Source organism: Eschrichtius robustus, chromosome 10, assembly GCF_028021215.1.
Source record: "Eschrichtius robustus isolate mEscRob2 chromosome 10, mEscRob2.pri, whole genome shotgun sequence".
Taxonomy (NCBI): Eukaryota; Metazoa; Chordata; class Mammalia; order Artiodactyla; family Eschrichtiidae; genus Eschrichtius; species Eschrichtius robustus.
Window position 1 is genome coordinate 8707305 of NC_090833.1, and position 16986 is coordinate 8724290.

Consider the following 16986-nt stretch of genomic DNA (forward strand, 5'->3'; position numbering starts at 1 on the left):
CAAAGAACTAGTGGGTAGAGAAATGTGTATTAAAACCAGAGGCCATCTTTCACCTGTCGTTTCATTATAAGAAACTGGTTGGTAATGGCTAGCGCTGGTGAGAGCAGAGAAGGCAGGCAGGCTGGCATGCGTGAGTGGGAGTGGAACTGTAACCCAGGAAGCGGGCCCCCCAGCAGCAGTGACCAAAACGAAAGTCGCACGTCACCTCTGCCCAGCAATTCCACTTCCAGCTCCTGGTGTTTCAGAAATACTCTGGCAGGCGAGTAAAGATACAAGTAAAAAGGTGTTCTCCACTGCACCACCCGTCCAAGGGAAAAAGTAGAAACAACCTAAGCATTTATCAAGTGGGGCTAAACAAATCAACGTACATCCAGGCCCCGTCCAACAAAGCGCCACGTGGCCACGGGTGCCATGGAGCCACTTGGAAGAGTGAAGGAGTTCTGTTCCTGCTGCCACTGAACAGTACCCACCACACTTCGAGTGGAACAAAAAGTAAGGTGCAAAACAAACTGTCTACCCAAAGGTTCCCATTTTGGTTAAAAAGCACAAGACTCTTCGCACACCCCCATGTGCACAGATACTTCTCCGTGTGGATTCAAGTGCCTGGAAGGACACACCCCACCTGCCAACACTGGCTGCCTCTGCGAAGTAGGAGGGGAGGAAGGGGATTTTCACTTTCTACTTTATAGACTTTCTAGTGTGAGTTTTACAACAAACAATGTGTTACTTTTGTCATTTTAAGAGTTTTTAAAAGATGAATGGGAGTTGAATGGCACTGCTGGGTACAGCCTTTCTGGCCACAGGAAGCAGAGATCTTGCCCGCCCCCCCCTTGAACAGGCACTCCTGGGCCCCTAAAGCCCTGGACGACTTACACTCTAGGCCTTTCTGAGGGTAACTTCCTGGGACCTTTCAGGCTCTAATCAGCTTGTCCCCAGGCACCTTCCTTCCTCACAGACCTGCCAGAATTCATCGCCTCTCCACGTGGCAACCGCCCCCTCTGCCCTAGAGGATTTCCTTCCCTCAAAATTAGCTTCTAATTTTGGGACCCAGCACTTCCTGCTGCCCCAGAGATCAATCTGACAGTCTTTTTTTTTAATTAAGGAGGTTTTATAATGATAAATATTTTACAGCAAATAATTACTCCATACAGGGTATTATCTGGAGTTCATTACATGGAATAATTTATTTGCTCTTCACAGCAACCCCATGAGGTAGATCCTATGATTATTCCCATTTTAAAGATAATGAAGTAACATTTCCAAGAGGACTCAGCTCATTAGCAGCGGAGTCAGGATCTGAAAGAACGCAGTTCGCCTCCAGGGCTCTTGCTCTCAACTACTCTGACATATTGTCTCTGAGAAGTAAACAGAAAATAACACACATCTGAGGACTCTTGTCATCAATGGCTTGTCCTGGATTTACGGGTTCATAGAGTCCTCTCTGTAAATAGTCAAGGGCAGGTAGGAAGTAATTCCTCCCTTTTGGCCCCTAGATTAGTCCCTCGTTCTAGACATCAGCTCAGCACCCATTGCCAGGGGTACATACCTCCATCGCTACCAGTAGTAGAAGCCCAGGCCCTAGAGACTGAAGACCAGAGAGGGAGAGAAAAAGGAGTCCTTTCCTCCCTACAGTCTGCTCTCTAGAGTCTGGAGTTTAGCCTGAGGCATCTGCTCTGTCTGGATATTGTCAACAGCACTTATGTCCTTTTTCTATGTTGGCCCTACCTCCACAGGGGAGCAGGTCACAGCTCTGGATTTCCGTCAATAAAGCAAACCCCAAATAGATACAGGAATTGGACACTTGTCCCACCATTGCGTAGGTTGCTATGTGGGGTGGTTGGGAATTTCCTGATTTGTCTAGGTAGAACTCACCTCTGTCTGCCTGTCTGTCTGTCTGTCTCTCTCTAGCCCCAACTGTAACCTGCTCCTGATTCCATCTTGGTGCCTGCCGTAGTCTCCTGCAGCAAGTCTGTAGGCACCTTGAGGACAGTGATTTACCCTCTGCTTCTTTGGCACCTTTTATTTTCCCATGGTGGGTTCATATAAAATATGTGTGCAATGGATGAATCAGTGAATGAGTAAACTTAATGTATTTCAATACTATTTTTAACATCCAGAACCTGACAGTCTTTTGTGTGTTGAGTTTTACAGCTGATTTTGTTCCAATACAGATGGGGCAACAAAGTAACAAATGTGGGGTAGTGATAAAGTTGGTGCAATGCACTAGTTATCCATTGCTGGGTGAGAACTTACCTCCAAATTTAGCACCTCACAACAATAAACATTTGCCATCTTGCAGTTCCGTGGGTCAGAAGTTTGGGTGTGTTTTAGCTGGGCATCTCTGGCTTAAGGTGTCTCATGGGATGACAGTCATGGAGGGGCTGCGGCCTCCTCTGAAGGCTCCACTCAGGCAGAATCTGCTTCCAAGCTCACTCACGTGGCTATCGGCAGGCCTCACACCCTCATCACACAGGCCTCGCCAGAGCACAGCCAAACACACGGCTGCTGGATTCCCCCAGGACGCGTGAGCCAAGAAAGAGTAAGACGACAGCAACACCCAACAGAGAAGCAGTCTTTTTACAATCGAATCCCGGAGTGACATCCCATTATTTCTGTCATATAGGATTTGTTAGAAGCAAGTCAGTATGTTCTGCCCGTGCTCCAGGGGAAGGGACTATACAAGGGGTCATCGGGGGCCGTCTTAGAAGCTATCTACCACGTGAACTCTGTAAGATTCTCAGGGCCATCGTCCTAACTCTTTCCAAAAGAGACGTCCCAATGGCCCCGCGTTATTCCTGAGGCTGGAGAAACTCTAGCCTTTCCTCCATCCCTAACCCTTCTCTTCTTTAGGGCTGGCTGACCCTGGGAAGGCCCTCCTTCTCCCACCTTGAGCCCCTGTACCACACAGGAGGGCCCTGGAGACTTTCCTCTCTTCAGCCCACTGTCTGGTTTCCCCAGAGGGTAAAGGCCTGTTAGCAGGAACATATGGCATATTCTGAGGTTAGTGATGGGGGTCTGGGGTCTCAGCACTAGAATGTGGCAGTAGTAAGTGGTGAAACTTTTAACAACTCTTATTTAGCTTCTGCAACTGTGACGTAAGTTAAAAATAGTGCCTTCCTCAGAGGAAGGAGCGTTGGGAGGATTAAATGAGATCATGAGTGTAAAGCGCTCGGTGCGGGGCCTGTCGTGTGGTGGAAGAAGTAAATGTGAGCGCTGGTCATTTTTATCATTGTCAGCTTCTAATTAGAAGTCCAAAGACTAAAGGTCAAAGAGGAGCAGTCGTCTGATGACTCCACAGATTCCTGCTATGGAAACACACCTTCACTTGCACAAAATGGGCTCGTGCTCTCACCTCCTTTCCGGGGTTCAGACAAAACTGCTCGACCCAGAGAAAGGCCGACTGCAGGTCCTCCCTGTGCCCCAGAAGGGACGAATGTGACCAGCTGCTCAGCTCTGGGCAGCAAAGCCTGAAGGAAAGAAACCTCTCCCCCAGCGTGTTTTCCTCCCATGCTGCTTCTCTCCATGGAGATAGATGTTAAACGGAGGATGCATAAGTTAAGGCAGGGTGGAACCCCAGCCATGAGCATGAGGTCTTGAGTTAAACTTGGTGTCTGCCTGGTGTACGACGGTGGTTAAGTCATAAGTGAAATTGTAGGGTTTTTTCATTCGCAAAATGGGGATTTTAATAACATCCTTTGGCTTTCTGTGAAAATTGAGCAAGACTGTGAAGTCCCAGAGAAATGTGGATTTTAAGGTAACAAATCCTGAGATTGCAAAAGTAAAGGCAAAATTCTCTCTGGAAGGGAGAGATTTAAAACCATATGCAGCTGATGACCAGAAAAAATAATAGAAAAGGTTTCCTTCATTTGGGATGGGTTGTGTCTTTGTGATTATTCTGTTGATTGAGAAGCATGTTTGAGATGCGTCAGAAGATAGCTTTTCCCTGCTTGCTGGGCCCCAGAGGGGGCTGGATGCCTCTATCTGGAGAAGGAGAAACTTGATCAAAGGCTCTCCTGGGCTGGTTGCGCCCTGTAGCACATGGCCATCGGGCAAGGAGGAGAAAGGCACGGCTCTGGGCTCCAGAAGTAGGCATTCCAGAACGCAGGCTTAAGCTTTTCTTTGTGGCACTGAGCTGTGCTTCCCTGGCTAAGGAAGGAGGAGCCTGGGGCTTCCCAGGTGGCGCAGTGGTTAAGAATCCGCCTGCTGGGGCTTCCCTGGTGGCGCAGTGGTTGAGAGTCTGCCTGCTAATGCAGGGGACGCGGGTTCGGGCCCTGGTCTGGGAAGATCCCACATGCCATGGAGCGGCTGGGCCCGTGAGCCACAGCTGCTGAGCCTGCGCGTCTGGAGCCTGTGCCCCGCAACGGGAGGGGCCGCGATAGTGAAAGGCCCGCGCACCGCGATGAAGAGCGGTTCCCGCACCGCGATGAAGAGTGGCCCCCGCTTGCCGCAACTAGAGAAAGCCCTCGCACGAACCAAAGACCCAACACAGCCAAAAATAAATAAATAAATAAATAAAGTAGCTATAAAAAAAAAAAACAATCGAATTCATGCTCTGCAATTCAGTTAAAAAAAAAAAAAAAAAAAAAGAATCCGCCTGCCAATGCAGGAGACACGGGTTGGAGCCCCGGTCTGGGAAGATCCCACAAGCTGCAGAGCAATTAAGCCCGTGTGCCACAACTACTGAGCCTGCACTCTAGAGCCTGTGAGCCACAACTACTGAAGCCGGCGTGCCACAACTACTGAAGCCCATGCATCTAGAGCCTGTGGTCCACAACAAGAGAAGCCACCACAACGAGAAGCCTGCGCAATGCAACGAAGATTAGCCCCCGCTCGCTGCAATTAGAGAAAGCCCGCGTGCAGCAAAGAAGACCCAACACAGCCAAAAATAAAATAAATAAATTTATTTTTTAGAAAAGGGAGGGACTTCCCTGATGGTGCAGTGGTTAAGAATCCGCCTGCCAATGCAGGGGACACGGGTTCGAGCCCTGGTCCGGGAAGATCCCACATGCCACGGAGCAACTAAGCCCGTGCACCACAACTACTGAGCCTGTGCTCTAGAGCCCACAAGCCACAACTACTGAGCCCACGTGCCATGACTACTGAGCCCACGTGCCATGACTACTGAAGCCCGCACGCCTAGAGCCCATGCTCCGCAACAAGAGAAGCCACCGCAATGAGAAGCCTGCACACTGCAACGAAGAGTAGCCCCTGCTCACTGCATCTAGAGAAAGCCCGTGTGCAGCAACGAAGACCCAACGCAGCCATAAATAAATAAATAAATAAATAAATTTATTTTAAAAAAAGAGGAAGGAGGAGGCTGGCTCCACACAGGTCCAGCTGGAGAGACTGGGTAGGAAAGCAGGAGATGACTGGAGGGAGGGATCAGGGTTTGTGGCCAGGCAGCTGGCTGAGGCACCAGGAACGACCAAGATGGATCTGTGGAACAAATGAGTATTCCTTGGGGATTCTTGGGAACACGTGGGATGGGGAACTGAAGGGAAAAAAGGCTGGATTTCCTGCATGTGGAATGGAATTTTTTCAGTTGGGAGTTAAAGGAAAGGATTAGCCTTAATGCTGGCAAACTTGGGGACAGGTGGATAACACTGTGGTAACCCTAACTTGGGAGCCATCGGACTTTGGTCCTGGGGTGGTACAGGCCCCCACCAAAGGGGCAACAGCCACTCTGATTCAGTTCTGGGAAGCAGAAGATCTGCCGGCATCCATCAGTTCAAGCCCTCCTGCCTTCTGGAGGGAGATCAAGAGAGCACGTGTCCGTGCCCTTTCATCTCTGCTCAAATACGCACATCCTTCATTCTCAAAGCCCAGGCACGGGGAGATGCATGTGTCTCCAATCCGGTATGAGGGGCATGCTCACTGATAACTGTTTTAGGTCTTTCCAAGGCTTTGCTCTAAAATGAACTGTTTTCAAAAGGGCTTCCCCTTCCCCTCCCCCACCCCCCCAGCAATTTCTGAAATACGGTGATGCACCACAGGCTTCTGCGTGGTCCCCTGCCTGGTTTTCCCTCCTCCAGCCTGACCTCCCTCAAGCCGGGCACCCGCTGTTGTCCAGGAGACCCGTGTTCAAGGCAAACCCAAGCCAACCATGCCCTTGCTCAAAACCCTCCTGGTCCCCTACTGCTCATGGAGGCCGGAGCCTGAGCCCCCCACTCCCAGTGTCCAGGCCCTAAGCAACCTCACCCCTCCCTCCCACTCCAGCTGCTTCTCACGACACCCTCCCCCTCATTCTCTACTCTCCAGGCAGTTTTCCCAGCAAACATGTTTTTCTCCACTTCAGGGCTCTTGCACAAGCCGCTGTCTTTGTCTGGGATGCTCACATGCCACCTCTTCATCCAGCTTATTCATCTTTTAGGGCTTCCCTCCAGAAAACCCTTGCTGGTCCCCCAGCCTGGTATGGGTCCCCCTTTATTCACTCCTTTGCCTTTCCCTCCACAGTGCTCGGCTCACTTTGGTTTCTAGTTCACTGCCAGTGATCAGATCTGGGCTGTGAGCGCCACCGGAGCAGAACTGAAGTCTGATGCCCGGGTGAGAACACACCCACCTTGCAGAGCGCCTGGCGTGTGAGACCCTCAGGCTCAGAGTGTGAGCCCCTCACTCCCAGCTGTTCTGGGAGCTTTGGGGCATCAGCAAAAACGCTTTTTGACCAATGACCACTTCTTTTTGAAAGTCCTTTTAGATATCCCCCGGTTTAAGTCTGTTAATTTTATGCTCAGAATTTGGAAACAACTTGCCTTTATTTTAAACTTCAGAGTCCATATTTGAAAAGAAAGCCTTGCTTTTTAAAAATGGAAGGGTTTGTCTGTTTGAAGGAATAGCTTAGCTTCTAGAAATTTACTTCACATATTAGAAGTCTGGGTAAATTTACCAGGAATCTAAATGTTCTCTAACTATTCAGAACTGTCAGAATGCCTAGTTTTTGTTCCTTGAGAGATCACAGTTTTCCACACTGCCTATAGTTACTTTTAGAATCAGGCTCTAAACCTTTTAAAATCTATTACATTCGTAATTTTATTTAGCTATTTCCTGGAGGGAACTATAGGTTCTGAAAACCAAACACCCTCTAAATCAATAAAGCTACTTAGAAATAAATGCTGTAGCCACGCTTCACAGCTCATTGCCTGCTTTTGTTATCACTTTGACCTGAACTGGGTATTTACAAGGAGTAGCTATCAGATAAAATTAAGCTGCAAATAACTGACCTGACTATTTCCCACCACTATTTTTGCACTTTGAAGTAAATGGGAATAAACTTCTTGAGACAAAGAGAGTCTTATTTTTGAACTGTAGTAAGTTTTTCCCTCAGTGTTTTTTAAATTATGCTTCACGAGAAACAGTGCACCAAAGTGCAGCCAACTGGCTCTAAAATTTGCATTGGAAGGAGTTGGAATACACACCCACATATAACGTGCCAGTACTACATGAGGGTATCTTTACATGGAGCAAGAGACACATGTGTGAATAGTCCCAGGAAACTAGTTAGTGTAGAACCTTCCACAGAGGTTTAAAAGAATCGTTACAAAAGTAAAACCTATACTTGCTATTAGAGGCAAATAACCACTGAAGCAGCGTTCAAAGTCTCAAGCAGGAACTAAACGAACGAAGCAGCTGGAAATATCAAGGACTGACCTCAAGTCCCTCCCAGAGAATAACTCCCTCTCCCCCAAGGAAACACCTACAGTGAGGACGTTGCCAGGGGAAAAAGAAATGGTTTCAGACATTTTTTCCTATATTGTACTTTCCAGGAATTATGTAACTCTTCCTCTTTTGATAAACAAATCCATCCCCAGGACAAGTTGGATTTTCAAGAGGAATCCAGTACCAAAACCACAACCTGGATTTGGGCAGGGTCTGTCCATGGCAATCAGAGGTGCAGGGAGGCCTCAGCTGCCCTCAGGACGGATGGCCCCGCTGAGCCTCAGAATGGGATCTTTCTTCATTCTTTTTCATGAAACCGTGCCCCCCCACCCCCGCCATGGTAAACCCTCACACACCGTCCTGAGGACAGAGAGCACATTGGAGTCGCCTCCTGTTCTTTTAGTCTGACTTGTACATTGCAGGAGTCATTCTGATGCAAGGATGAGAAATGCAGTCCGATTGGCTCAAGGCGGGAGGGAAATCCTCGTAGCGGGGAAGGGATAGGAGCAGGCAGTGGAGCTGGGCTCACTCAGGGACAAGGAGGGTCTTACAGGAGAACAGAGGCCCGCACGGAATCTCCTGGGAAGTACCTGCCAGGAAGAGGCAGCTGAGATGAGGTGATCAAGGACAAGGAGGGGGCATCTGTCCAGAAACTCAGCGGCAAGGGGCCCTGGCATGGACTACATGTCCGCTGCAAGTGTGGACCTATCCTGCGGCCTGATGAGAGCCATCATGGTCATGCACGAGGGGCATCTGGCCAGAGGCCTGAACAGGGGACTCATCCTAAGGGGAGGGGTCTGGGAGCATACGCTTGGTCTGATGAGAAGGGACACAGGTCAGCAAGGGGAGATGGTATTCGTTGAGTCAGCCCTTGGCTGAGGCCCACCGACCAATCTCTCAGAAACCCAAGACAGCACTGGTTTGTGGTCTAAGAACAGAGTGTCACAAGAAAGAGCCAAGACAATTCATCCCACTTCACATAGCGCCCGATGGAGGCCATCCACAAGTCGTAAGTGGCAGAGGACATACAGGTGGCAACTGAAAGGGAGGAGTAGGAAAATAATGACCTGAACAGTGGAGGTAGGGTGTCAGGAGAGGGCAGTGTTAAGAGCTTAGGGCTTATAGCCACACCACTGGGCCAAGGCCTGGCTCTGCCACTCTCCAGTTATGTGGCCCGGGGCAACCTCTCAGCACCTGCTTATTCACCGGGCCATTTTGTGAGCGTTCATTGAGATGGTGCATTAAAATACCTAGCAAGGTGCTGGGCACAGAGAAAGGAGACAATCAACAGCAGCTCTTGTGATCATTTTATGAGAGAGAAGAGGCCATCCTTAATGATCCTGGAGCACCTCTGCTAGTTGAACCAGTGGGCTGCACCCTAATGCCATCGACCCATCCTCCGATTGATTAGCCTCAGGCAAGGTGGGAATGGGCTTGGGAGCTGCGCACACCAACATGCCCTCCATCTGCAGACCTGAGTGGAAAGGCACTGTAGTTTACAGCAAGCGGTAAGACGAGAACAAGGAAAGGATAAGGAAGCATGAAAAAAGAATGATAATTCAATAACATGGCTTCAGTCTAAACAAATGGGAAAGACTTTTACTCCCCTACTAAAAGGCAAGATCTCTCATATTGGGCCCAACTAAATATGGGTTTTAAGGATCACACTTAAGACAAAACAACTTAAAATATTAAAATGCAAAATATAGTCAAAAATTTATAAAATGGATGCAAAGGAAAAATAAATCAGATTTCAAAGACTTAACACTAACGAAATAAAAGCAAATAATAAATGGAATCAAGATCGTTTTGTATGGGACACACTTCATAACGAATCTGCAACTGTTATAAACTTCTATATAGTCATTCATTGGTATCCATGTGGGACTGGCCCCAGGACCCCTGCAGATACCAAAATCCAGGGATGCTCAAGTCCCTTATGTAAAATGGCATAGTATTTGCATATAACCTACACACACCCTCCCCTACACTTTAAATCATCTCTGGGTTACTCATAATACCTAATACGATTAAATGCTATATAAATAGTTGCCAGCACCTGGCAAGTTCAAGCTTTGCTTTTTGGAACTTTGTGGATTTTTTTTCCCGAATATTTTCAGTCGAGAGTTGGCTGAACCCATGAATGCAGAACCTAGGGATATGGAGGGCCAACTGTATACTAAATAATGTAAGGCAGAAACTGTTAGAAATGCAAGGGGACTCTAAGACATATATCTGTCCTTGATAGACCAGGTTGTCAAAAATGAAAAATTTGAATGTTGTAATTATAAGAGTAACTTGAGAGATTATATCTTTTCCAGCACCCATGAAATATTTACACCAACTGATGTTATATTAAACCACAAGATAAATATCAAACATTTTTAAAAACCTAGAAAGCATATGTGTCATATATTCTAAAACAATGTTAAAAAAAAATTAGAGAGAAGACCATTTTTAAAAACCAAAGCCCTTCATAGCTGTTATGCATAATAGTGAAATAGTGAGCTAAAATAGTGTTATCCAAAAAGTGAAACAACTCACATATCCATCAAATGATGATAGATAAATAAAATGTGGTACATCCATTCAATGGAATATTATTTGGCAATAAGGAGGAATGAAATACTGATCATGCTCTAACAGGAATGAACCTTGAAAACATGATGCTCAGGGAAAGAAGCCAGTCATAAAAGACCACATTGTACAATTCAATTCATATGAAATGTCGCAAATAAGCAAATCTACGAAGACAGAAAGTAGGTTAGGGCTTCCCTGGTGGCGCAGTGGTTGAGAATCTGCCTGCCAATGCAGGGCACATGGGTTCGAGCCCTGGTCTGGGAAGATCCCACATGCCGCGGAGCAACTAGGCCCGTGAGCCACAACTACTGAGCCTGCGCGACTGGAGCCTGTGCTCCGCAACAAGAGAGGCCGCGATAGTGAGAGACCCGCGCACCGCGATGAAGAGAGTGGCCCCCGCTTGCCACAACTAGAGAAAGCCCTCGCACAGAAACGAAGACCCAACACAGCCAAAAAATAAATAAATAAATAAATAATAAAAGTGTTTTAAAAAAAAAAAAAAAAAGAAAGTAGGTTAGCAGTTCATCTAGGGCTGAGGGTGAGGGGGTGGAAGGCAGGTGGCTAGAAGGAAAAGGAGTGACTATGAATGGGTATGGGGTTTCTCGTTGGGGTGATTAAAAAGTTCTAAAATTGATTGCACTTATGGTCGTACAACTTTGTGAATATACTAAAAACCACTGACTGTACACTTTAAATGGATGATACATGAATTATAACTCAATAAAGCCGTTTGAAAAAACCAAAAAAAAAAAACCTCAAGCCCTTGAAAATTAAAAAAAACCACTACCTTAAATACACTTAGATAAAAGAAGAATTGAAACTATAATTACAGAACATTTAAAGATATCACTGAGTACACTATACATTAAAACATGTAGGATACAACAAAAGCAACAATCAGATGGAAATATATACCCTTAACTGTTTTCCAAATGAAAGTAGAAAGAATAATATATATACAAATAAGCCAATAATTTGTTTACAATAACAAAACAACTTAAGGAAAGCAGAAGAAATGAATTATAAAAGACAAAAGCGTAAATTCCATATTTCGTCAAAGTTAGGATGTCATCTATTATAAATTTAGGACGCACCATAATTTTATATATCACTAAGAAAAACTGCTGCCAATTAAACAATGTCACAATACTTTGTTAGCATCAATTGAAAGATGCATCCCAATTTGAGAGATTTAAAAATGTGGAGAACAAAAGCACATCCTAGACTAATGGAATATAGTAAATTAGAAAGCAGGAAGACAATGTGACTGATAAACAAATACGAAGTCTAATTCTTTGGAAAGACCAACAGACATACCTCTGGCAAAGCAAATTTTAAAAAGAAAGAGAAAACAAAAATGCAAACTGTTAGGAATGCAAAGCAAATATAACCATACATACACAGGAAGTTAAAATTTATAAGTGATTATATAAAACCCTATGTTCAAAAAAATTAAGTGAGGAAAAACTTCATGCTAATAATTTCAAAAACTTGGGTCAAATGGACAATTTTCTACTAACATTAAGTTTTCCAAATTAGCTTTAAAAGAATTAGAAAATTAAATACACAATGCTCATAGAGGACAGTTAAAAGTTGTCAAAAATGTATCTCAAAAAACTTACACTAGATTTCTGAAAATACTAGGAGTCACTTCCATAAAACCTTAGTTTCCCTTGTTCTTAATACTATTTTATATCATAAAGAGACAGAAAATTTTCATAAAATTACCATAACTGTGAAAAACCAAACCACAAGAAATATTTTTCACCCGTCAAACTGGCAAAGGAAAAAAAAAAGAAAGGAAAAGAAAAAAAAGCACATGAAAATACACAGCATTTGTGCACATGGGGAAAATAGGCAATTTCTCCCCCGTCTAATGAAAATATAGGTTGTTACAACCTCTACGGAGAATGTTTTGAAGTATACATGAAAAGGCACACAATTTTGCAAAAGTTTTGACCCAGTAATCACACTTCCAGGAATTTATTACAAGGCAATAATCATAACTATATAGGTGATTTTTGCAACAGGGATGTCCACTGCAAAATTTTAATAGCAAAAATGTATAGACAAATGTCAATATTAGAGAGCAGATTCCAGTTGGACAAATCCATGTGATGGGACTGAGTCATAGTATAGAAATGCAGGTAATAACATTAAATGTTCACGACAGAGTAAACATACAGATTTTATATGCATCCAAATGAATGAAAAGACATGAAGCAAAATAGTGATTATCTCTAGGTGGGACGGCAAATGATACTAACTTTCTTCTCTTCCGAGTTCCTTGCAATAAACATGTATTATTTTTGAATCAGTAAAATCAATAGTCATTATAATAATTCTGTTGGAACAAATCTTATATAATATATTAATAATGTCCAGAGAACCAGAAGAGAGGGGTTTGGGCCTGAGTTCCCCCAGTTCAAGAAGATGTGGATAAACCAGTAAGAGTCCTGTGACCCTTCTGAGCTGCAGGCTGGGGAGGCTTGGGATTCACAGATCATTTGTATTAGCAGCAGAATATCCCTTGTTTCAAGACCCTCATCAGGAAATTCCCATCTTCAGGAAGTATCAATAGCCTGTTCTAACCCAAGGAGCCAACCAATCACCTCTTTATCCATGGCCCATGCTGCTTCATGGAAATTTCTCAACTAGAAATTGTAAAAACATCTTATCTGGCAGTGAGCAGATTTCTTAAAAAAATAATAATCCAATTCAGACTCCTACCTAGATAGGGAATACTGGGAACCATCTTCAGGCTTCGGATATATTCCCGAGTCCGCTTGTAATTATCTTCTTTAGACATCAGGTAGTCCAATTTCTCAAAGGTGGTCTTGTCTTTTCGATTCAACAGCTGGAGTGAGAAAAAAACAGAGTATGAGAGAGAAGAGAAATAAACCGGAAGAAGCAAAAGATAAAGGATAACTGCAGATGAAAACTAAAAGGAAACGTCCTAAATGGCACGTCTATGATGTGCAGAATCCTGGGCACAACTAAGGATTTTAAGAGGCTGTTTCATGTAGAGATGGAGTGTTTCCAAAGCCCCGACTTTGTCATTTTTCATAGAGTCTCACACTTGGAAGATACCCTCCAAAGCTACCTAGTCCCTTGTTCTAGATGATGCCAGAAGCCCCTGCATAGCACCCACCTTCATGGTGCATAGACCCTACAACGGCAAGGAGCTCAGAGAGTAAAGCAAATTGCTCAAGGTCACCCAGAGCTATTTCACAGTCACATCAGGTCTCTCTCCCTGTGTCCACAGAGAGCTTCTTGCTCTCTGCTCAACATCTCTGCCATTGCTGAAGGCCCCGGAAGATCTCACACGCTTCACCTGCGTATGCTGTGCACGTAGCCAGGCCATCTCTCCAATCTGGGCTATCTCCTCCAGATTCCCTGTGGTCTGTGGCTGTGTCATATTTACACTGGGTACGGTGTTCTACTCAGAATAAGCCAAACTTATTTTCCATATGCAGTCATCTAAGGGGTGATTTAGCTTTGCAAATACAGGATGAGCAGGCACCCACAGCCCAGAGATTAGAGAAGTAAGAGGCTTCATGACTGAGATCTCTGGAATGTAAAGCTGGTCACCAGGGAAGGGATGGCTCAGTGTTCATAAGGAGGTGTCTTGGAAGAAAGAAATAGAAACTGAATCCTGGTTCTCCAGACTTGATGCTAAGGACTCATGCTGTGGTCATCCTGCATGTCCCAAGTCAAGGCCCAGGGCCAGGAAATGGCAATAAGTCTCCTTGAATAAAATGGCTTTGAGGAAAGGAGTCTACGCTGAGAGCAGGCTTGAAAAAGAGGATCTGGGGAAGGATCAGCCAGAGAGGGCTGGCTTTGGCACAGCATGTGGCTGATGTTGGGAACTCCCAAGTTTAGCTTCCAGGGCCAGTGCCTCTGGGATTTGAGATCCATGGCGGAGCCCAGGAGTATAAATGGAGGTGTGGACCCTAGGCCAGGAGCATCCTTGGTCAAGTGTGGTGTTGAGACCCCATGGTCTGTGCAAGGACCGGGACCAGCAGCCCTGTCACATCAGTCAGACTGAGATAGGCCAGTGGTCAGTAGCTCCATCATACAGCAGAGAGAAGTAGAACAGTGACTGTCCAGCACCAGGGGAAGCTGGTCTTTTGTACTGAAATAGCCCCTTTGGGTTCCTGGGACCCAGGTCTGCCAATTCCAAACTGAGGCCATGTCTGGTGCACCAGGGAACTCAGGCTGCATCGGCCAATTCCTTGATCCTCAGCCTCTGGAGTCACAGGGGGTGCAGCCTCTGGAGTGCACAGGGGGTGCAGCCTAGCTGAGCAATGACACCTTAAGGACTTCAGAGAGGAGAGGCAAAAGAAAAAGCTGAAAGGAAGGTCCCAGCGCTGAAGAAGTTGGAGAATAAATAGCAAGCCGGTTTGTTTTTTTTTTCCATTGAGAAATTCAGGACGCATCAGGGTGGGGATGCTACACAGATGCTAGGGATGACGGCTGCGTAACTGGCTTGTTAATTCAAGGCTGTTATTCATCACGTTAACAAATGGACAGGAAATCATGCCATCTCCCATTTGCTGTTTGTAAAGCGCCATAACATACAACTCATCTGATCTTTACAAAGCCCAGGGACGAAAATGGAGCCAGGGTTATTGCCGCTATTTCAGGTTCACAATCACAAGGATTACGTGACTTGTCAGAGTATCCTTGGGGAACTTGATTCAATAGAGGACAAAAATGTATATTATAGCAACATGGTAAGTAAGTAAATAGAGACCAAGAACCCACACAAACAAGTAAATTACGGGCGAGGGAAGTGTCAAGGAAAGCTGTATAGAGAGAGGCATTTGAAATAAACATTTAAGGATAAGGAATTCACTAAATGAACTACGTATACCCAGACGAGAACCAGGTACTCTAGTTGTGAATTGTCCCATTGTAAAGTTGAGCAGGCCCCTCACCCCCTTGGCTGGGAGGTCATCTCTTTATTAATGAAACCTAGAACCCCACCGAATCCTTTGGCAGTCACCCATGTTCATCCAGCAGTCAAACAAACCCCATATGTTATCCTCACACACACTGCAGCTGAGCCACACTGGTGCCCAATGCTCCCTCCCCTGGGTCTCTGGACCCAACTGAGGGACTGCCCTTGTCCCCTGGCACGTTTGGCCTATCTGCCTAGCCTGTCAAGTGCCTCTATGCATGGCACCACAGAGCTCATCAGCAGGACATCTGTGTCCCGACATAGACATGACCAGGCCAACATGATTCGAGCCCTGGAGGATGTCCCTAAAAATCACCCTGCAGATTGACCTCAAACCAACAACTGGGGTTCTTTAGTGGAGTGGGACAACCAAAGGCAGCCACATTTGCATGCTTCCTAAATTTAAAACCAGGCTCCTCCAGGCCACACCTCTTTCTGTTAACCTTTTCTCTACACACATACTTCCTACCCACCCTCCATCCCTGCCTACACACACTCACACATACATTCAGAAGGGCTGGGACTGGTTAACTACACTCATCTGCTCCATTCTGTGCCCACAAGCGAGATCCAGGATGGCATCAGATTCCTCAGTAGGAATGCACAGGATGCTAGAAGACATGAAAAAAGCTCAGAACATCTATCTCACATGCAAGCATTTGAATACTACTTGAGAACTTCCCCCAGCAAAATGGAAAGAATAAACCAAGTACAGGAAGATATGGGATATAGGAAACAGTGGACCCAGCCCAGCAGTAGTAAAGGGAGATGACAGATGAACAGCAAGACTCAAGAATGACTGGTCTACATCTATCAAGCCCAGAAGAGGTGTCTCCAGAGAAAGAGAAGTCTTGATAGAAAACCTGACAGAACAGCACGTTTGTGGGGGGGGGGGGGGGGATGGATATATTTATTATGTATAATAAAAATAAAATTAAATAAAATAAAGATTTTATATATAATATCTAAAAATCTGGTAAGATATTATATAATATTATATATGTTTATGTGTGTATTTACATATACATATAAAATATCCGGTAGATAAGTGGTAGCTAGAGTAAGAATTTTCCCTTAAAAGAGATTTAGAGGGACTTCCCCGGTGGCACAGTGGTTAAGAATCCGCCTGCCAACGCAAGGGACACGGGTTCAAACCCTGGTCCGGGAAGATCCCACATGCCGCGGAACAACTAAGCCCGTGCGCCACAACTACTGAGCCTATGCTCTAGAGCCCGCGAGCCACAACTACTGAAGCCCACGTGCCTAGAGCCTGTGCTCTGCAACAAGACAAGCCACTGCAGTGAGAAGCCCACGCACCGCAACGAAGAGTAGCCCCCGCTCTCCGCAACTAGAGAAAGCCCACGCGCAGCAACAAAGACCCAATGCAGCCAAAAATAAATTAATTAATTAAAAAAAAAAAGAGAGAGAGAGATTTAGAAATGCCAGGGGAACAAAAGAGTATTCCAGAAAAGACATGTTATTCATAGTTAACCACTTGACTATACAGAGAACCATACTTGCACATTCCTAATAATTAAAACATGAATACTCATTTAATAAAAGGGATTTAACCATAGTAACATGAGTGTTTTTGAAGAATGAGGAAAGGCGGTTCAGGAAAACTAAACCAACATCCATCATACAAAGAAGTCACCACATACTGTCTAAAGTGAGTGGATCAAGAAATTGTAGCAAAAACTCATTGATGGAAACGTGGCAGAAATTACCAGAAGAAACCACTAAATAACTCTGAGTGTCTGCCTCTGGGGGAATGAATGGGGTATGGAGAG

At 45.3% G+C, this 16986-nt stretch overlaps 1 protein-coding gene across 14 annotated transcripts in view; it reads right to left on the bottom strand.

Moving 5' to 3' along the window:
• RALGPS1 (Ral GEF with PH domain and SH3 binding motif 1) overlaps positions 1–16986 on the bottom strand; it is a 284245-nt gene that overhangs the window by 135688 nt on the left and 131571 nt on the right. For all 14 annotated transcript variants that reach the window (XM_068552273.1, XM_068552270.1, XM_068552269.1 and 11 more), the window contains exon 8: positions 12964–13090. In XM_068552273.1, coding sequence (XP_068408374.1) covers positions 12964–13090 — 127 coding nt within the window. The remainder of the gene's footprint in view (positions 1–12963; positions 13091–16986) is intronic.